The sequence below is a fragment of the Loxodonta africana genome, chromosome 8 (assembly GCF_030014295.1).
Source record: "Loxodonta africana isolate mLoxAfr1 chromosome 8, mLoxAfr1.hap2, whole genome shotgun sequence".
Classification (NCBI taxonomy): domain Eukaryota; kingdom Metazoa; phylum Chordata; class Mammalia; order Proboscidea; family Elephantidae; genus Loxodonta; species Loxodonta africana.
The window spans coordinates 4,870,838-4,893,903 of record NC_087349.1 but is presented as its reverse complement, the minus strand read 5'-3'; the positions used below and the strand labels follow the sequence as shown (position 1 = coordinate 4,893,903).

The 23,066-nt window shown below is 44.0% G+C and overlaps 1 protein-coding gene across 12 annotated transcripts in view; it reads right to left on the bottom strand.

Moving 5' to 3' along the window:
• TPK1 (thiamin pyrophosphokinase 1) overlaps positions 1-23,066 on the bottom strand; it is a 322,900-nt gene that overhangs the window by 183,561 nt on the left and 116,273 nt on the right. For all 12 annotated transcript variants that reach the window (XR_010322561.1, XM_064289603.1, XM_064289601.1 and 9 more), the window contains one exon: positions 10,722-10,794. Coding sequence is in view for 11 of the 12 variants with exons in the window: in XM_064289603.1 (XP_064145673.1) it covers positions 10,722-10,794 (73 nt within the window). In the remaining variant the exon portion in view is untranslated. The remainder of the gene's footprint in view (positions 1-10,721; positions 10,795-23,066) is intronic.

Here is a 23,066-nt window from a genome sequence, read left to right as displayed (position 1 = left end):
GCCATTCTCTATTACTTAGTTACTGCCTGCCAATAATTTAACTAATAAAGGTTAATGAGTTTCTACTTTCAACACGCACAAAACCTGTCAGGTTATACCATACTATGAACCCTTTGGAAAATATTATAGTAACATATCAACCGTCACTCGTACGCTATATGTTGTTGTAGTGACCCCATGTACAACAGAACGAAATGTTGCTGGGTCCTGCACCATCCTCACAGTAGCAGGCACGTTTGAGCCCGTTGTTGCAGCCACTGTGCCACTCCATCTCATTGAAGGTCTTCCTCTCTTTACTGACCCTCTACTTTACCAAGCGTGATGTCGTCCATCTCCAGGGATTGGTCCCTTCTGACAGCACATCCAAAGTAAGCAAGATGAAGTCTCACCATCCTTGCTTCTAAGGAGCATTTTAGCTGCATTTCTTCCAAGACAGATTTGTTTGTTCTTCTGACAGTTCATGCTATGTTCCATATTCTTCACCAGCTAAGTAATTCAAAGGTATCAATAATTCTTAGATCTTTTTTATTTGCTGTTCAGCTTTCGCACTCATGTGAGGCAACTGAAAATACCCATGGCTTGGGTCAGGCACACCTTAGTCCTCAAAGTGACATCTTTGCTTTTTAACACTTTAAAGAGGTCCTTTGCAGCAGATTTGCCCAATGCAATATGCCATTTGATTTCTTGACTGCCATTCCCACGGGTGTTGATTGTGGGTTCAAGTAAAATGAAATCCTTGACAACTTCAGTCTTTTCTCTATTTATCACGATGTTGCTTATTGGTCCAGTTGTGAGGGGTCTTGTTCTCTTTATGTTGAGGTGTAATCCATACTGAAGGCTGTGGTCTTTGATCTTCATCAGTAAATGCCTTCAAGTCCTCTTCACTTTCAGCAAGCAAGATTGTGTCATCTGCATAACGCAGGTTGTTAATGAGTCTTCCTCCAATCCTGATGCCCAGTTCTTCTTCACAGTCCAGCTTCTCGGATTATTTGCTCACCATACAGATTGAATAGGTATGGTGAAAAGATACAACCTGGATGCCACCTCTTCCAACTCAGACAGAGAAACATGGCCCCCTAAAACAAGAGGGAGCTAGTCTGGTGAAAGCAATCCCAAATATGCTATTGTCGTTTTGTTGTCGAATTGATTCCAACTCATAGCAACCCCATCTGACCAGAACTGCCCCATAGGGTTGCTGTAAGCTTATTCATTTTAGGTTAAGTCATTTCATACCCATGGACCTACCAAGGACAAAAAGTACTCACAGAAATTATCCTGCAAAGACTTTACAGGAGTTTGGGGCTTCAACTGTAACTTTATGAACTACATTTATGAAGTTAAAAATCCAGAAGTGGTATTTCCTCCTAGGTATCATGCACACCAAAGAGCCACGGTGGCACAATGGTCAAGTGTTCAGCTGCTAACTGAAAGGTTGGTGTTTTGAGCCCACCCAGCAGTTCTTGGGGAGAAGGACCTGGTGGTCTGCTCCTGCAAAGATTACATCCTAGAGAATCCTATGGGACAGTCCCATTCTGTCACGTGGGGTTACTACGAGTTGAAATGGACTTGACGGTACCAAACAACAACAACCACGCACACCGCTGCTAAAACTTTATTTCAAATGACATACATGTAGCCTCTCACCTAACATGGTTCAATACAGTGAGGGACCCTTTATGTGTACGTAACTAATATAATCTAAGAAGGTTTTCTTTATAGTAAAGTAAGATTTTTCTAACAAAATACAGCCCAATTATCTAAGAGACCAGATAATCTTAAAAGTATTTAGTCTTAAAATTATGACATTTTGATAGAGTTAACCATCTTCCTCATTAAATTATTAATACCATTAACAATAGGAGCTAACATTTGAGTATACTTTGAGTTATATGAGGTATGAATCACTTTATGTGAATTATGTTCTTGAATTCCCATAATAACTTTGTCACTGTTGTTAGGTTCCATTGAGTCCATTCTAACTCATAGCTGTCCCATGTGACACAGTAGAACTACTCTAAGGTTTTCTAGGCTGTAATCCTTACTGGAGCAGATCAATGAGGTCTTTCTCCTGGGGAACTGCTGTGTGGGTCTGAACCAGAAACCAAGTGCCTAACCATTGCACCACCAGGGCCCCTTACCAACCAAACCAAACCCATTGCCATCAAGTCAGCTCCGACTCACAGCAACCCTCTAGGACAGAGCAGAACTGCCCCACAAGGTTTCTAAGGAGCGCCTGGTGGATTCAAACTGCCGACCTTTCGATTGGCAGCCGAATGCGTAACCACTCCGCCACCGGAGTTTCCAGCTCCTCCCCAGGTAGGGATAATTGCTGCATTTTGAGATACACAGACCGGAGCTTAGACATTCAATGGCCAGCCCCAGGTCCCGCAGCTGGTAACAGCTGTCCACTGTGTGGCCTGAAGCCTGCGTTTAAATTTAACCCACTTACAACTTGGTACTCAACTCCGCTTACAACTTTGGTCAGGTTTAAGCAGATAATGCCTTTGTAATTTGCATTGAATTGTTATTTCGTTGGTTTTCTCCAGTTTCAAGTACCTGACAATACTTTAGCTCTTACACTTGACTGCTGAGTGATGCACAGCCATCTAAAAACGGGCCATGAACGCTAAGTCATCCTTCTCTCCTTTTTTTCTGCATTCCCAACTAGTTACATCATTATGTTTCCGACATAGTTCACTTTTTCTTTTACTCTTAAAATTACCATTTGTTCAACAGCTTTGTGCAAAAATCTGTTTATTTCTGATTATTGTCTTAGAATAGAATTCTAGAAATGAAATCCTTGGGAAAATTATAAGCACATCTCTTTTTAAGATCCTGAATATATGTTGCTGGAGTGCTTTGTAGGAAAGCTGTAAAAGTGTATGTTTCCAACAACGGTAGTGTGAAGGAGAAAGGTTTATTCTTTTAAAATACAAAAACAGTGGGAAAGACAAATAAGAAGTTGGTTTTATTACGGAAAATAGGACAGCTGATGGACAGAAAGGGAAGAGAAAGTTAAGATAATTTTAAAGTATGAAGCAGGGATGGAACTGGAACAGAGTGGCTGATAGAATGGAAAAAAAAACGGACATCTCGGGAGAGGAAATAGGTGTCAATCAACAGGGTAGAGAAAAGGATGTAAGAAGGTGTCAAAGATCATCGTTCAGGTTGTCTCTGAAAACACAGAATACAATTTATTATCCGTTCATATTAGAATACTGATTTTTTTTTTTGTAAATTCTAGCTCCTACATAATTTAAAATATTTATTTCCCCTATTCATTGCTGAAGTTGCTTTTCTTTTTATATGTATGCAAAGGCATATGCGTAAAAATATTGTTGGGGATATATTCAAGATCCCTGGGCAACTTTAAAAAATGATGTTTCATAAAAAAAAAATTAGCATTCATTAAATAGAATTGATCAGAACTCTAATTATAAAATGTCTTCAGATTAAGAGCACAGCCGGCATGCAGCCAAGTGATATACACTGAGTGATCAAAGATACAGAACTAAAATTAACTCAAAGATGCTCTCAAATTTGCTAAGAAGGGGTGTAGGCAGATGAAGCCAACTGCAATAGTCTAAATGATCTATGTTCCCTGACAGCGGCATGAAAATCATCTTTTTACCCTGCAGAGAGGTAACCACAAAGTACCCATTGCCCATTTTCCTCTGTACCGATTGAGGCATACGGTGAGAAATTGCTCCTTCAATTCTGTTTACTAGCCTCCAACAAACATTTCTACTTCCAAACTTTTTTTCATCATCAAATGACGGGCTACAGTAACGAATTCTTCGAGAAGAACGTCGGATGATTAGACTCTAAGTAACAGGTAGCCCAATATAACCCTGCATTTGTTATCTTTTCTGTTTTTTAAATTGTGCATAAAGAAAGGAAGAGACACGTTGTCCCTCGCAGCATTCTCCATTCAGCTCCAAGCACAGACACTCCACGCCAGTATAACCCTCCATGCCCCAAGTATGGTCACATAACCTTCCTTTCACGAAGACCTTGAATGAAGTCTACAGTGTTTCAAACAAGAAAAGTCACCACTTCTGTTAATGGAAGTCAAACATCTTTATGGAACAGCGTAGGGTTTAAATGTTGGCTTTCTGTCGAAGAGCAGAGCCAAGTTTCTAGGTGGGAGAGGGTAATGCACAGAGGCCCGAGTCTACTTCCTTCACCTTAGAAAGGCTGGCTTCGTGGCCAGTCCTCAGCTGGCGTCTGGGGCTTGAATGGTAGACGCTGAGCCTAGACTGTCTGTACAAACAGTGGGGTTTATCTGGGACACCTGCTTTCCTTCTGAGGTCTGTGATTTTGCCATGTACAGGCAGAGTGGCCAGCCCCCGACAAAACCCTGGGTGCTGAGTCTCTGAGGAGCTCCCCTGGTAGATGACATTTCACACGACTTATTGCTGGAGGCAGTAAGGCAACCTGTGTGACTGCCCTAGGAGGGGACTCTGGAAGTCTGCCCTGGTTTTCTCTGACCTCCACCCCTGATGCCTTTTCCCTTTGCTGACTCCGTTTTGCCTCCTTTTGCTGTAATAAATCACAGCTATGAGGGTGACCATGTGCTGACTTCTCTGAGTGAGTCACCAAACCTGGGGTGGTCTGGGGACTCCAACACAAGGAGGCAGAGAGGTCCCTCTCCAGTCAGGAGGCCTGGATAAGGTCCCCCAAATCCTACAATTTTCCTGTGAGCATCAGGACCCGGGAGCTGCCCTCGGCCCAGGTGTGGCTCTTTTATACACACATGCTGAGGAGAGACCCAGAGAGCTGCTCTCCGTCCAGGTGTTGCTCCTTCACACCATGAGCATGTCAAGAAGAGACCCAGAGAGCTGCTCTTGGTCCAGTGTGGCTCCGTCACACCACGAGCATGTCAAGAAGAGACCCAGAGAGCTGCTCTTGGCCCAGTGTGGCTCCGTCACACCACGAGCATGTCAAGAAGAGACCCAGAGAGCCGCTCCTGGCCCAGTGTGGCTCCATCACACCACGAGCATGTCAAGAAGAGACCCAGAGAGCTGCTCTTGGCCCAGTGTGGCTCCGTCACACCACGAGCATGTCAAGAAGAGACCCAGAGAGCTGCTCTTGGCCCAGTGTGGCTCTGTCACACCACGAGCACGTCAAGAAGAGACCCAGCCCTGTCAGGTTGCTCTACAAAGTCTCTTGCCGTTATGTGCTGTCAAGTCAACTCAGACTCACAGCAGCCCACGTGCAGACCAGAACGGCTCCGTTGGGCGTTCAGGGCTGTGACTCTTCGGAAGCCTGTCACCAGGGCTATCTTCTAAAGCCCCTCTGGGTGGGTGCACACCACCAGCCTTTTAGCCAGTAGCTGAGTGTTCTAACCAGTCTGCGCCACCCAACGACAGCAACCAAGTCTCTACAGGAAGATGAGGACGTGGATGCGATGGGGGGCGTTGGACTACTGAGGGTAGCCTCAACAGGTACTGCTGATCAACTCTGGAACTAAGGAGAAATAGAAAAGGAAATCCACAGAGAAAACAGGAAGCCGCAGAGTCTCTCCAGCGTGCGAGCCTGACCCTCCCTCTGAGAAACTCCCTTCGTTTTACTAGAGGATTACGGCCTAAACCAAAACCAGACCAGCTGCCGTGGAGTCAGCTCCAACTCATGGCAGCCCGTGTATGCCCGAGTAGAACTGTGTTCCACAAGGTTTTCAATAGCTAAATTTTCAGAACTATATCACCAGACCTTTAAAGTCACAGATATCTGCTCCATATAAATTTAATAAAAACTTACCAACTCCTAGGGATGTTGGAATGAACAGTCAGACTTCAAATTCAAGAAGATCACATATTAACAGGAAGAAGGCAAAGAACCATAAAAATGTGCAGTGGTGTGAATTATGTTAGAATTATTTCTACCAAGTTCTGCAATAAGACCACAAAGATAGAACTCCCCCCGCCCAGCACCTTCAGATGGGGGACAAAGAAGAGGAGGAGTGATGAGTAGAGGTTCCATGAGCAAGAAAAATGAGGGAGGAGGGCCAGTCACAGGGGCCAAAGAAAACAATACGGCGGAGAACAATGTGGCAGAGACATGCGTGGGGTGTGAGATGAAAGAGTGGAGGCAGGCAGGTGCCTTGCAGGCTATATCAGCAGCCTGGGAAGTTCTTAAAAATATAAAGGACATAGGCATTCTTGTTTTAAATACCTTAAGAAAAAAAAAAAAAACAACCCAGGGCCATCGATCGATTCCGATTCATACCTTATGTATGTTAAATATATTCAAACAATACATACCTTAAGTATGTTAAATATATTCAAACAAAACAGACTTTGGAAAATGTTAGGCAGCAATAAACTTCATTTGAAAGGAATATGATTGAAGCAATCATAAGAAGGTATAGTCAAGAGGGAGCTTCCCCTGGCTGTCTCATCAATCCTTTGGCAAGATGCTAATGAGGGTTAGACAACCAGTTTTAAGAATGTGAAGTGGAGGAGAGCCTGTCACTCAGTTGTCACTGGAAACTGCCTGTCCACAATTCCCTTAACAAAGCCCTTACATCCTCCTGTACGTTAACGTCTTACCACATAAACCTAAGAACTTACTGTATGTCAGGGTTTGTCTTATTTTTTAAAGAAATATACTAATAACTGGAGCTGAGCTTTATGAATTTTGAATAGCTTCCTCTATTTTTCAAGTTTACAAATTTTTATAATTTCTAACAGTTCAGTTTGCCATTAATTAATTTTACCTTATTTAAAAGTTTTCAGCATGTGGCTGAGCAGAAATGGAAAAGAGACCCGGCTGAAAGTAGAAAATAATGAAGATCCCAAAGACTAGAGAGATCAGTGCATATGTTTTCAATCGCAGAGAATTCTGTGAAATGGAAATATAATTGAACCTGAGGCATTATCAAATTCAAACTGATGTTCTAAGTGATTTTGGTTATGAATTATATCTAGGTTTCATTATGGAAATGATTAGAAATATTTTAGAAAGCGATATGTTCCCAAGAAATAGTCATTAACAAGCTTTTACGTAAACAATTTTAGAAAGTAAAACAAAATGTGACCACTGATATTAAAATAGCTGCCCCTCACCAAAAAAAAAAAAAAAGGCCATTGAGTTAATTTCAACTCATAGTGACCCTAAAGGACAGAATAGAACTGACTGCCCCATGGGATTTCCAAGGAGCAGCAGGTAGATTCGAACTGTCGACCTTCTGGTTAGCAGTTGTGGCTCGCCATAGCTCTTACCCACTGTGCCACCACACATGGAAGTCCTCCAGAAATACTAAAGCACTATATTAAAGCTTTAGAGGACTTTTAGAGGAATTCCACATGTGTAACATTATCTGATCAATACTACAAACATTTTAAAGCCAAAGCTATAGAACATGATTTAATGTCACCTGACTTGATAACATCTCCATATATGCAAGTAACAATTCAAAAAATGTTATCATAGTTCAAGATTACTTAATCACTTTATCACTTCCAGAAACCTAGAAATTGTTTAATCAAAATGTGAACTGCTCATAGCCAAGATTTGCTTTTGACATCTCTGCACTTACTGACCACATCCCCATCCCACCCCTCACTTTCTTTTATTCAACACACCAACCTTTATGGAAAAACCTTGGTATTCTGTGACTTTAAAGACATTAACTAAATAGTACGACTAGTTCCTCCAACTCCCAAATATTAAGAAAGCATACTTTAACTGCCTTAATTCCTACATCCCATGAAGAGCCCCAGGCCACACAACCATGGGAGATTGTTTTAGTTATCTCACAGGTTCCCGGGAAACCAAAGCTCCTGACAACACAATCAATGGAATAATTTAGAAAACTGACACACCTGATATTAGACTTGAATCAAGGAAGCACTGACTCACCCAGAGTAAGAAGAAATAAAAAACAAGGTGAAAATCTACAAAAGAGTTTCCTCACTCTGAGCTGACATCAGTGAACCAGGCAGGGAAAAGGGGACTTCGTCTCACATACTTTGAACATGTTATCAGAAGGGACCAGTGGGTGGAGAAGGATATCATGCTTGGTAAGGTAGAGGGTCAGTGAAAGAGAGGAAGACCCTCATTGAGATAGACTGACACAGTGGCTGCAAAAATGGGCTAAAATATAGCAATGATTGTGAGGATGGTACAGGACAGGGCAGTGTTTCGTTCTGTTGTACACAGGGTCGCCATGAGTGGGAACCAACTCGGCAGCACCTAACAACAACAACAGATACTTCATGTAAGTTGAATCACACAATATTTGTTCTTTTATGTCAACTTCTTTCATTCAGGATCATGTTAAGGTCCATCTACGTCACAGCGTGTATCAGAACTTCATTTTCTTTACGGCTGAATACTATTCCCTTGTATGGACGAAACACATTTTGTTTGTCCACTCCTCTGTCGATGGACACTGGGGTTGGTTCCACCTTTGACCATCATGAATGGTGCTACAATGAATGTTGGTGTGCAAGGAAGTGTCTGTTTGAATTCCTCCTCTGAAGTTTCTGAATCTACATTTTTAATATTGGAAGAGGTTAAACGTAGCTATACCCACAGCGGGCCAGTTGAAAGCTCTGTACAGTTATACAAGCCAGAGAGATGTGCGTTAAAACCCAAAACAAGAAAAAACCTTTCTATGTGAGTAAATGTTGGCTACCAATCCACTACATGATTTTACTATTTTAACAAATCTTCAACATTTTAAATTTCTTCTTTATTTCACTTTCTACACCAGAGCCCCATTTTAGTTGCATTGAACACCCAGATGGGGGGAAATAAGTATATTTGAAAGTGGAGTTAACCTCCTTTCATTTGTAAAAGAGCAGCTTAAAAGACTGCTGAAGTTGGAGACAATGGCTTAAAGGAATTGTGGATAACGTTGCATTAACTTGTTGTCACGACTGTCATTACGAAACTTGCAGCTAAACCTCGCACGTGCAGTGCAGGGCAGATTAGCCGTTATTAGAAAAGACGCCACCTGGGCCCTATTCTCGTGGATACGTGAAAAAAGCTGGTCACACTACATTCCATCTCAGAACCACCAATTTAGGAGCTAGGCGATTCAGCTCAATCTTACTTAAAAATCTTGCTTAACAAATATAAAGGTGCTTTGGAGGTAAAAAAAAAAAAAAAAAGTGAAGCAGGAAATGTAAAAAAACTCATCAAAGTTTCGCTCGCCTGCCACCTGTGTGGAGTCCTGGGCAGGGGCTTCGGTGGGCTCTGCAGTTTGGGCAGCCAGCACACCCAGAGGAGGGGGGATACGTCACATCTGCTCTGAGTCCCTGCCTTCCCACTGTTTCTTCTGCCCACAAAATATGACTGATATCCACGCGTCTGTACAACTCTGCAGTGTAAGCTAGGCAGGGTCTTCCCATCCCTGCGAGGGGGAGGCTTGGCGTTAACGAGAAGTGAGGCCATGGGGGTGAGTGGGAGCAGGCCAATGTGAAAGTGCGGGGGCCTGAATATCAAACCCCAGCTGGGAAACACTCTTCATTTGTGATGGAAGTCCATCAGCTGGAGGGAGATAGCTGGGCAGGTGCCCAGGTGCGCAGCCACCACCAGCCCAGAACCCCCACACCATCACGTCCAACCCTCTACAACCAGGCTACCTGGCTCCCACCTGGATCACACTTTCTGTTGTTGCTCTTCCCTTCTTTTAAAGAAAGCCTTCTTCTTTCAACTTTGTAAATTTATCTCATCTCTTCTTGAGTCTTAGAAAGAGTTTAAGGTTTCATAATTTCAATAACTGCTGTTTCTTTTTTTAGAAAGTTGTACCATTTGCTAATGTCATGTTTGAATAACACAGATGACGGGTTGTGGCTAAGGGAATCAGAGATGCTATCGTTGTTTTAAAATCTCTCGGTGGTCCTCTAAAGCCAGCGAAACCTTGAACACTAAGGACCCCGTACGTTCCCACGCGCTGCTTTCATTCCCAACGAGACCATTTACATGCTCCACTTAATGGCAAAATTCTCTGGGAGATCTGCACAGCAATGGAAACAAAGTGAACCCCTTAACAAGCCGTAAACCCAAAACACCAAACCCACTGCGACTGAGTCAATTCAGACTCACAGCCACCCTGAAAGTCAGAGTAGAGCTGCCCCAAAGGGTTTCCAAGGAGCAGCTGGTGGATTCAAACTGCCAACCTTTTGGTTAGCAGCTGAGCTCTTAACCACTGTGCCACGATGAATAGTTTTATTCAGAACAGATAATAATAATAGTTTCAAGAAAACTAAATATTAAAGAAAAGGACTAAAACTTCTAGGAGCAGAAAACCATGCATTTTTAATAAAAATTCATTTACAGAGATCTTTTAGTAGTTTATAAATGCCAAAAAAAAAAGGGGGGGGATACCTTACACATAAATCAATTAGGAATTCGTTAGGTCACATATAGCACATTCATTAAATGAAATGAAAATTTATTTGTGAAAAAGCATACAATAACAAGTCAGGATACAGGCAATACACTATTAAATATAAGCTTACTTAAAATATACATGCTTAGAAAGGGACTGAATAATGCTTATCTGACGGTGACTGAATTTCTAAGATTGTGTTTTGTCTGCCATTTTCTGAATTCCCATTGTGAATGTATATTATAATTACTATTAAAAAAAAAACTATAAAAAATTAGCAATAAGCTCCTCAATCCTCTGCTATCCACCAAAACCAGAGAGAACACAGGAAAAGCAATCCTTTGGGAAAGGTCTTGAGTCTAAAATTATTTTGACTTACCTTAGCTCTGTAGAAGTCTCTAACTTCAGGCCTGATAGAGTCAAAGTCTCCGCTGATGAATTCTGGCAAAAAGCTGAAAGACAGGGTTCCCAGTAAGCCAGCTAATTAAAACTACATATCTGTTAAACTTACGATTATAAGGACTAGAGAGAGAACTAATGTACCAAAAGGCCAAAAGTAGGCCAATTTTTAGAGTGAGTGGGATGTCGTATCATTTTTTCATGGTATCAACGGAGTATGATTGAGAGGAACTCCACATGCCCAACCAAGCCATCAGATAAACTGTCAGTACCTACCTTGTTCAAGGAAAAATAAAGATGAAAGATTAGCACTTCAAAAGCCTCCCAGTCCAAAGACACGGACACAGCTCATCATCTTTTGCTTATCACCTTCCACATATACACAAACGTTTACACTATTGTATGTACCCTCACACAAATTCGGAACCTTCAACAGATTTGAACAGAACAAATGACCATGAGGATTTGGAATCCTGCGTACAGCAGGAGTCAGTTCAAAGGCCTTTTTCAAAATTCTATTGACATATTTCCAGAAACAGAAGTCTTCTAGATAAGCGTGAAACACTATAAGGGTCATAGTTACTAAATACACAGTATATATAAGTAGAGGCCCCAGGCCCGAATGTGATCTTCCTAATAACATCACAGTGATCTTACTTCTCTTCCTTCTTGTATTTTTCTTCTTAGAACTTGTTTAGAAAGCTCACCCTACGTCCTCTACATAAGCCACCATTTATCATCTTCGATGTGTGAGCCACTAACACCACTAAACAGCAACCCTGTACAAAAAGACCAGTTTATTTCAGGCTAAGGCCTCAATATCTTCCTACAGAATTTCCTCCTCGAAATGTCTCTGCCACCGTAACTGTTACCGTTGGGTGCCATCAGGTCAATTCTGACTCACAGGACCCCGTATGACAGAGCAGAGCTGCCCCACAGGGTTTTCCAATCTATACTCTTCACAGAAGCAGAGCACCAGGTCTCTCCCATGGAGCCACTGGGTAGGTCTGAACTGCCAAGCCTGCGTTAGCAGCTGAGCGTGTAACTACCGTGCCACCAGGGATCCTTACTGCCACACCCACTACTCTCAATTTTTGTTTTATACTTACTTTGATAGAGGCCTTATACTCCCCTCTTAGGACTGAAAATAGACTATCAGTAACTTTTTTTTTTCTTGTCTACTATATAAATTCACTCATTTTGAAAGTATCTTTAAAATTCCCCCAACAACCGCATCAATGAACGCTCGTGTAAAACCCAGAATAGTGGTGGAAAGGACAAAGGAATTATCCCCCCAACACTACCCTGATCCATGTGAGGAACCACAATCCCAGAAGTCAAGCAACTTCTGCTCCTACGGCTAGCGTCTGCACCAACCCGCCACACAAAGCAGCCCTTTAAACCCCAGCGCCTGCCTCTCTGGTGTCTGGTTCATGCAACTTCCTAACAAGACTGACATTACAATGCTCTCAAAATCCTGTAGGAATCCCTCAAATATCCAGCATCAATTTGGCAGTCTCCACATATCATATCAATTTTGGCAATAAAAATAAGAGCTGATGTTCAGACGCAGCTGAGTGTCCACTCCCCTTAGGGTGCAGCATCTTGAAGGGAATCTGTTGTCATTGTTGTGGGCTGTTGACTTGATTCTCTGACTCACAGCGACCCCACATGACAGAGTAGAACTGCCCCTTAGGGTTTCCTAGGCTGTAATCTTTACGGGAGAAGGCTGCCAGGTGTTTTCACCTGTGGAGCTACTGGGTGGGTTCAAACCACCGACCTCACTGTTAGCAGCTTAACCGTGTCTCCTTTTATCTTACACTGCAAATAATGAAGGAAAGCAAGCATCTAAACTCATTTATATTTTCATATTAAGGAGCCCGGTGGCATAATGATTAAAGCACTCAGCTGCTAACTGAAAGGTCAGTGGCTCAAACCCACCAGTTGCTCCACAGGAGAAAGATGTGGCCGTCTGCTTCTGTATGAGTTGGAATCGACTGGAGGGCAATGAGTTTTATAAAACAATAACAGGAAAATAAAATTATATAGATAAAAGATAACTTCTGGAAGCTGTTAATATAATTTTCCCCAATGTTACATATATAGTTTTAAATTAAACCAGGATGCTCATTTTTAAAAAGTCTTGTGCCAAAAATATGCCTGGAGTAAGTGCTGAGATGACTAAAATAATTATAACTTTTCATCATACGATACACTAGTTTTTGAAACTCCCTGAGATATACTTTTGACGCTGCAATTACAAGCCTGTCTCACTTTCTCTGGGGCGCCTGTTGCTATGGCACTGGGACATTCTGAAGACATATTTACTGGGGAGACACTTCACCACCAATATAGAGGAGCCATGGTATAGGTGACAGTTTACACGTGAAGAGTATTTTCAGAACTCTCTGGAGACTGATTACACAAGCGACTCGGGTATGTGGATTTGAGAAGCCGCAGCTCACACTGCTGCCTATTGTTGACAGGATCACATCAGCCACCTGTTCTCACTGTCCTTGATCTGCAGGCACTGGTACACAGAGATTTTCCAAACTCCCCACCAATAGTGTGCACGCTTCTGATACTTCCACTTCAGTCTTACTGTACTAGTCACCCACCAGTGACAACATGAGAGCCCACCAAGGGCTGAGGTCACTGAGTGAGCTAAACCTCTATCAATGGGACAACTGATAAAGGATGCCTGAACTCAATGTGGTAGAATGAAGCTATCGCCTTCCTCTTCACATCCCTGGGCACCAATGAGGACGGACAGCCCTCTACACTATGTCTTCTTCAAGTTCCCATGGAAAACGTCAACCCTCCCTGAAACATCTACAGCCCTAAGTGTCTCACGTCCCACTTCACCTTCAGCCATTTCTGTAAATGTCTTCTAGCTTCCATTAGGTTGTACATTCTTTGAAACAGCTCTGCCTCTGGTTGATGCTGGTACTCTGCAAAGCACCAGGGACATAGATGCTGATGGTAATACAACAAAATGAAGAGGTAAAGGAGAACAAGGAGGGGACGAGGAGGGAGACACAGAGGGAATAAAAGATAGAGAAGGTGGTAGGAAGAAGAAGGGGAGAAGGAGAAAGGAGGAGGAGTTGAGAATTGGTGAGGAGGAAAGAGAAGGGTGAGGAGAGGGCAGAAAGGGGAAAGGGAGTGGAAAGAAAAAGACCAAGGAAAAAAAAAATTGAGTGCTTATTGTTATGCCTGCCCCAGCACCTCTTACTTGAAGCACTTACTGATGAAGACCAAATACCACAGCCTTCAGTATGGATTACACCTCAACACAAATAAAACAAAAATCCTCACAACTGGGCCAATAAGCAACATCATGGTAAACGGAGAAAAGATTCAAGTTGTCAAGGATTTCATTTTACTTGAATCCACAATCAACAGCCATGGAAGCAGCAGTCAAGAAATCAAAAGACGCATTGCATTGGGCAAATCAGCTGCAAAGGACCTCTCCAAAGTGTTGAAGAGCAAAGATGTCACCCTGAAGACGAAGGTGCGCCTGACCCAAGCCATGGTATTTTCAATTGCATCATATGCATGTGAAAGCTGGACGATGAATAAGGAAGACTGAAGAAGAGTTGACGCCTTTGAATTGTGGTGTTGGCGAAGAATATTGAATATACCATGAACTGCCAGAAGAGCAAACAAATCTGTCTTGGAGGAAGTGCAGCCAGAATGCTCCTCAGAAGCGAGGATGGAGATCCTGCATCTTTCCTGCTTTGGGCTTGCTGTCAGGAGGCATCAGTCCCTGGAGAAGCACATCATGCTTGGTAAAGTACAGGGTCAGAGGAAATGAGGAAGACCCTCAATGAGATGGACTGACACAGTGGCTGCAACAATGGGCTCAAGCAGAACAATGATTGTAAGGATGGCACAGGACTGGGCAGGGTTTCATTCTGTGGTACATAGGGTCGCTATGAATCAGAACTGACTCGACGGCACCTAATACCACCACCGCCACAACTTCCTAGGAGCCGTGGTGGCTCAACAGTTAAGGACTCAGCTGCTAATCAAAAGGTTGGTAGTGGCTTGAACTCACCAGTGGCTCTGAGGGAGAAAAACCTGGCAATCTCCTCCCACAAGGAATACAGCCTAGAAAACCCTATAGGGCAGTTCTACTCTGTCACGTGGGGTCAGAAGCGACTTGACAGCATCTAACAAGAACATTTCCTAACTTGTAGGGTGATACCAAATCTTGACTGCGTTTACAGATAAAATCAGCTCAATGGTTTTCATAAATAAGTCTCTATTAATAATGGTGTCAATGGGGTAAGAGAGACATTCTTTAGAAATACAGAAAAACATGCAATGGTAGATGGATAGACATATTTGATAATATAATGTAAAGCTATTTTATGAAAAAAGATATAGAAAGCAATGCTATATACTTTTAATACGTGCAACATACATAATTCATAAAATAAAGATAACTGTTCCTAATATACTAAGAGTACTCCAAGATGGTAAAGACAATACAAAGATCCAATAGAAAAATTGGCTAAGGCTATTCACACAAGGCAATTCACATAAGAAATGCAAAGACCAAGTAAGCATACGTTGTTTGTTAGGTACCGTCAAGTCAACTCCCACAACAGTGACCCTATGTACAACAAAAAGGAGACACTGCCTGGTCCTGCGCCATCCTCACAATCGTTGTTATGCCTGAGCCCATTTTTCTAGCCACTCTGTCAATCTGTTTCATTGCAGGTCTTCCTCTTTTTCGCTGACCCTCTACTTTACCAAGCATGGTGTCCTTCTCCAGGGACTGGTCCCTGCTGGCAAGTATATGAAGCATAGTAAGCCTAAAGAATCATCAAGAGAACAAATGTTAAAGCAACACTAAGATACTATCTTTACACAAATGTTGGGAAGCCTGAGCAAAATGGGTAGGCTCTGGGGCTCAGGGGTGGTAAATGGGAGATAGTCTATAAGCCAGCCACCCCACTTTGGGAATCTGTCCTATAAAAAATAGCACATGGGGTATCTGCACAGTCATGACAATGGATAAAAAGTCAATGCTTATTAACACCGGAATGATTGAATGAAATGTAACACAGCCTGACAGGGAAATTAGGCAGCTGTGAAGAAGATGAGTTGGTCTAGGTCTACCAGCCTAGAGGGAATGCCCGTCACATGCTATTAAGTCAAAAAAGAAAGTTCCAGAAAAATGTATAAAATATTATCCTGATTTTGTTTTAAAGCAGATTAAAATAAAAGCAAGCAAAATATCTAATTGCACATACGTACATTTTTGCATGAAGTATGCAGGTGAGTGAGCCAAGCTGTTTACACTGATTACCTCAGGGATGGGATGAATTTCCCTTCAATTACTTCACTGTTTATAAAGCATGTATTAGTTTTATAATGAAAAAGAAAATTAATAATAAACTTTCAAAAGAAAACAAAAAGTGAAGGGAAAAATAAAGAATTAACTAAACTCTGATTATAAGAATGTTAGTGAGCACTTAGCAGCCTGTGAGGTTGCTGTAAGCTGTGCCCAGTCAAGTCGCCTGAGTGACACAATGCTTAATCTCTCAGGATATCTGATCTCATCTTCTCAAACTGAGCAGTCAAGAATCGTACCATAAGCCAGAACAGAATTGTATCTCACAAAGTAAGTATTTAAGAATTTTTTTTGTAGGTTAATGAGCATCCAGAGAAAACAACACTAACAAAAACAGTAATAAAATATGGACAGATTCTTCACAGCACCCAGTTAAAATGATTTGCAATCGAGTGAGAAGAAGAAGGGTAATGGCAGGGAAAAACAACACACAACTTCTCAAAGACCTGTGGACTCAGAAGTAGAGGGAAAGACAAAAAAAACTGCCAAAAGGAGAAAGGCCTGTTGACCCTGACCCAAAGGAGGCCTCCCTGTAAAGACTGAACACTTGTTATATGCAAGCCTCTGTTTGATTCATGCATTCATTAATTAATATAAGAGTTCAATGGTGTTGATTTTTACCATCCTAATATTTGTTAATATAGGTGTCTGGCGCCCTGCTGGCAGAGTGGTTAAGAGCTCGGCTGCTAACTAAAAAGTTAGCAGGTCGAATCCACCAGCCACTCCTTGGAAATCCTATGGGGCAGTTCTACTCTGTTCTATAGGGTTGCTATGAGTCGGAGCTGACTTGACAGCACATTACAACTACAACAGCAATATATGTGTGAGGAGTCCTGGGCTGCTGAGAGGTTGGTGGTTCAGGCTCATCCAGCAGCTCTGTAGGAGAAAGACCTAGCCATCTGCTCCCGTAAAGATTACAGCCCAGAAAACGCTATGGGGCAGTTCTACTCTGTCACATGGGATCACTAAGAGTTGAAGTCTACTTGAGGGCACTTAACAACAACATAGGTGTTACCGGGACTCAAAACTCTCTCTCCTCTCCCCCACCTCCCCCCGCAACTTTCTGCAGTGAAAAGCATCGTCACCGGGCATAGGGAAAGTTTCTTGCTAACCCTCCCTGACAGGATGTAATTTCACTTCTTCCAAAACCTCTGCCCTTATTTGCAATCGGCTCCAGTTTTGTTCAAGCCGAGGTGGACGGTAATCAACGAATAACGTGAGTGCAATAAAAACTATTCCACACTAGAAGCTCTCGGTCCCCGGGTGTGTTCTACACCACGCTTAAGGGGTGATGGCTCGCTTTAACAACAGAAAAGTGGAGAAGACAGGCCGTCACAAAGCAACCTGAGACTGGTCACAGGCATAGTTCATTCTAGGTAGTAAGCAAACAAATGAATACTCAATTCTATAAGTGAGCAATCTATTTCAATATCAGCAATGTAAATTAATAATTCAATAGGACTGAAAAAATGTACAGCCACCACTTGTCTGAGGTCCATATATGAGCCCATATCGTGTGAAATATTAGCATATAATTTTGTGATGACCACTACTTAAGGGAACAAACAAGCTAAGACTTTAAAAGCTCCAATTATATACACAACGATATCGATGTTAATTAAATCCATCTTACACGTTACTCAAGTAAGTTAATTAAGAATCTCAATTTTCCTACACATTTTATCCTACTTTTTACTCCCACTTAAATTGTCCCAGATTATATATTTAATTATATTTATATATAATTTATAACATATATAAGAGACTAACCTTAAATATAATTAAGTGCAGATATAACTTATAAATTAGAATAAATTTAATGATATACTTATTTTTATAGTGTATTTAATGAACATATGAAATATTTTATAGTTCAGGTATACCGTAAATTTTTTAAAAGATACTTTTTAGAAAAACACTTTCTCATTGTCTTACATTTGGGATTTTAAAGTTGAACCAGTACCCAACATGTTACAAAGTGGAAATTATTCTTTAAAAGAATATTAAACAACAATCTTTTAAATCACATACTAAATTTTTAAAAGTGTTATGGCTGCTAACCAAAGGGTCGACAGTTCGAATCCGCCAGGCGCTCCTTGGAAACTCTGTGGGGCAGTCCTACTCTGTCCTATGGGGTCGCTACGAGTCGGAATCAACTCGATGGCACTGGGTTTGGTTTTTTTTTTTTTTTGGTTTTAACAGTTACTGAAACAACACCGTACCATGGATACACTGCATGCTCCGTGAGAAATCTCTGTACTTCCTTCCCAATGCTGGCAGCTTAGGAGCCATGCAGGTGGTGGAATGTGTGGCCCTGTGACTGCCGCCACAGGAGAGCAGGTTTTCTCTATGCGGAAGAGATAACTGGGTCTGGCCTCTTGCTTTGCTAGGATTTCCCTGCTCAGGAGGCTTCCAGCTACTGACCGGCCTGTTCTGGAAGGAGATAATCGCCTTTCCAGGGAACCAATTCACATTTAATTAACGACCTGTCCAGTCAGAGCAAAGAAGGACAAGAGGTAAAGAAGACAGAAAAATCAATTCAGTAGCAAAACTCGAGGTTAAAAAAAAAAAAAAAAGGTTCTGGAAGAGAAGCAGTTTTAAAATTTACTATCCACCTCTTGCCCAGAAAGGACTGCTTCCTTTGCTCCAGAAAGAGAAGAATGATGAAAACACAGAGAAATGAGGACCACAGACATGATATTCATAGAATATTTACATCACAGACATGGAGACCAAGGACTGCATCACATTTACACAACAGGTTTCTGGAAAACAAAATACAACCCGTAATACAATGTAAATTACACGTAAGCACAGAGCACACAGTCATTTTATCCTCTTCCGTTATTCCTGAAAGGTACTATTCTTAAAAGACCTATCATCAGCTCTTTGGACGGGAATGCGTTTTGTTGAAAAATCTAGGTAAAGAGCTGTACCTTCTTTCCGACTCCTAGAGACCCCAGGTGACAGAGCGGCACTGCCCCACAGGGTTTCCTTGGCTGTGATCTTCACAGAAGCCGATCGCCAGCCTGGTCTTTCTCTCGCAGAGCCCCTGGGTGGGTTTGAACTGCCTACCTTTCGATTAACAACCAGGCACTTAACTGTCTGCCACCAGGGCTCCAAAGTAAAGACAGTGGGTTGCTTACTGCAATAGATGGTTTAGTGTAAAACTCTGTTAATAAGACACAGCATATAAAAAACAAAGATTTCACACCATTTTCTTTTTCCATTACTTCCTCTAGCTAATCATAGGTAACCAGGTAATAAATAACCATATTATATGTGAATATCAAATATAACTAAAGAGCTGGTCAATCATGGCTTAAAAAATTATATGTCATTGTACTATCATATGTAGACCCTCCTGTGAGCTAACTTGGCTCCCACAAATAGCAGACGTGACCCTGGCCCCCCACCTCCTGTTCAACGTCTCTCGGTGTTTGTTCATTCCTGTGAGACAGGCTGGTCACCAAGTAGTCAGTGAGCTGCCTCAACTGGCCTTTCTAATCATCTACCTCAATGTTGTCCACCAACAGTAAACAATCTTAACTTTAAAAGACTAAAATATATGAAATCTATATAAACTTGATTTAATCTTAACACCACTGGTTTAAAAAAAAGAATACACACTAAATTTCAGACACTTGAAATCTGAGATTAGTTCAACTGAAAGTTGTAGATGCAGAAAAAGAGCTCAGCAGGGGAGGCCAGGGCTAAAATCACGTACGCTCAGATCCTCGAAGTGCAGGATATTGAATTCATTGATCAAATACTTACTACATACACACTGTGTATGCCAGACTGCGGATACAGCAGTCATCACAGACAACCACGTGGTCTCACAGACCCGAATCCCTGAGTGGTGGGTGTGGACAGGGAACACCCTTCACACAGGCCCGGGCGCTGGAGAGCAAGAGAAGGGAATACAGCATAAAGAGCTAAAATGAATAAATGAGATCCTGGTGAGAGACAGGCAATGGAAAAAAGGAAAGTAGAAGAGAGATGATAGAAGTGGTATGGCCAGAAGGCAGAGAACAAGAGGCTCTAGGCAGCCCTGAGGACCACACCCTCATTTCCTAGATCACAGCTGGTTATCACCCAGTCACTCACATCTGTACCTGCTGGCCAGGTTTTTTGGTAGATTTCTTGCCCTTCACGCAGGAGGCCCAAGTTCAAGGCTCAGCCAACGCACCCCCTGTGGGCCACCCCACCTGTCAGTGGAGGTGCGCGTGTTGCTCTGATGCTGAACAGGTTTCGGTGGAGCTTCCAGACTAAGACAGACTAGGAAGAAAGGGCTGGTGATCTACTTCTAAGAATCAGTTCGTGAAAACCCTATGGATCACAGCAGCCCCATCCACAGCCAGTCATGGGGATGGTGCAGGCCCAGGCAGGGTTTCCAGGTGTTGCGCACGGAGTCACCCAGAGTCGGGGCCCAACCTGACAGCAGCTCACAACAATTCACCATCTAATAACTTGGTGAATTCCTGGTGACTGTGCCCAAGCCACCATCATCTGATTGCATCTTTAGGGTTCCCGTAATACAGAGATCTGGTGCCCAAGCTTACAGCTGCCCGGGCTCTACTGCTGTGTTTAAGGATCGGGGAGTTCACCTCACGCTTCCACATCTAACGGACAGAAGCAGCATGATACAACAGAAATTAGCAAGGATGGAAAATATTTATTTTTCAGTCATTTCAATCATTTTTGTAAGCAAGGCTCCTGCCACCAAAAACTGTGGGTAGGATTAAAGAAAGAATGAGATAACAAGACATCAGCAGAAGTGTTGCCAGGAAGCATGTTGTGCTTGGCTTTGGAAACCCTGGGAGGAGCTGACAACCTACCAGTGACCTCCTGGCGCTGGTCACTGGGTGCATTTGTGAACGCTGTGTATTGTGTCTCACCTGGATCCCGGATGAGAAGCACACAGCGCATAAATCACACAAAGCATCCGCTATCAAGAAGCAAGGCTTTTGTACTCGTGACGGTGAAGAACTGGCGCTCACCTGTAGATGAGCCTTGGTGGCGTTCTCACCTTTGTAAACAGGGAAAGATGACACCTTCTGCGCTGCACTGCGTCCCCCTGAGCAGGACCCTCCTGAGCGCACTAGCCTACTCTGCCCACCCCCGCTCTCCCACACACGCGCCTACTCTGCCCACCCCCGCTCTCCCACACACGCGCCTACTCTGCCCACCCCCGCTCTCCCACACACGCGCCTACTCTGCCCACCCCCGCTCTCCCACACACGCCTACTCTGCCCACCCCCGCTCTCCCACACACGCCTACTCTGCCCACCCCCGCTCTCCCACACACACGCCTACTCTGCCCACCCCCGCTCTCCCACACACGCCTACTCTGCCCACCCCCGCTCTCCCACACACGCGCCTACTCTGCCCACCCCCGCTCTCCCACACACACGCCTACTCTGCCCACCCCCGCTCTCCCACACACGCCTACTCTGCCCACCCCCGCTCTCCCACACACGCCTACTCTGCCCACCCCCGCTCTCCCACACACGCGCCTACTCTGCCCACCCCCGCTCTCCCACACACGCCTACTCTGCCCACCCCCGCTCTCCCACACACGCGCCTACTCTGCCCACCCCCGCTCTCCCACACACGCCTACTCTGCCCACCCCCGCTCTCCCACACACGCGCCTACTCTGCCCACCCCCGCTCTCCCACACACGCCTACTCTGCCCACCCCCGCTCTCCCACACACGCCTACTCTGCCCACCCCCGCTCTCCCACACACGCGCCTACTCTGCCCACCCCCGCTCTCCCACACACGCCTACTCTGCCCACCCCCGCTCTCCCACACACGCGCCTACTCTGCCCACCCCCGCTCTCCCACACACGCGCCTACTCTGCCCACCCCCGCTCTCCCACACACGCCTACTCTGCCCACCCCCGCTCTCCCACACACGCCTACTCTGCCCACCCCCGCTCTCCCACACACGCGCCTACTCTGCCCACCCCCGCTCTCCCACACACGCCTACTCTGCCCACCCCCGCTCTCCCACACACGCCTACTCTGCCCACCCCCGCTCTCCCACACACGCGCCTACTCTGCCCACCCCCGCTCTCCCACACACGCCTACTCTGCCCACCCCCGCTCTCCCACACACGCGCCTACTCTGCCCACCCCCGCTCTCCCACACACGCCTACTCTGCCCACCCCCGCTCTCCCACACACGCCTACTCTGCCCACCCCCGCTCTCCCACACACACGCCTACTCTGCCCACCCCCGCTCTCCCACACACACGTTTCCTTCTAGGGAAACGACACCATCGCTTGCTTTCCATTCAGATAGCCTTGCTCATCCCTTCCCATCTAGCCTCCTGTCAGAAAACAAAGAATTGCAGTAAAAGGCAGGGAGGAAAAGTGAGTTTTGATGTTAAGAGCCACAGGAAATATTCATTTGCAAAACATTTATTTAGTATGCAAAGCACCTTCTTGCAGCTAAAGATTGTACTCTGGCCCGTTGTGAACCGTTGTGACCCACAGGGTTTTCACTGGCTGGGTTTCAGAAGTCAGTCATCAGGGCCTTCTTCCTAGTCCACCCCAGTCTGGCAGCGCTGCTGAAGCCTGTTCGGCACCATGGCAACACACACGCCTCCGCTGACAGGTGGGCGGTGGGTGGTGGGTGCTGGGTGGTGGGTGCTGGGTGGTGGGTGCTGGGTGCTGGGTGGTGGCTGCGCATGAGGCGTGTTGGCCAGGAATCGAACCCGGGTCCCCATGTGGAGGGTGAGAATGTTGCCACTGAACCACCTCTGCCCCCTTCAGTGAGGACTATCATTCACAAATTGAAAGACATATTTAGGAAAACTTTTAAAAGAAACACAAAAACAAAGGGTTATTATCCTTGTTCAACAATTTATACATAAAATCAAATAGGAAAAATAAAATAGGCAAGACATGAGAGAATGTAAATAGCTTAAAATACAAACGTAATGATTACATAT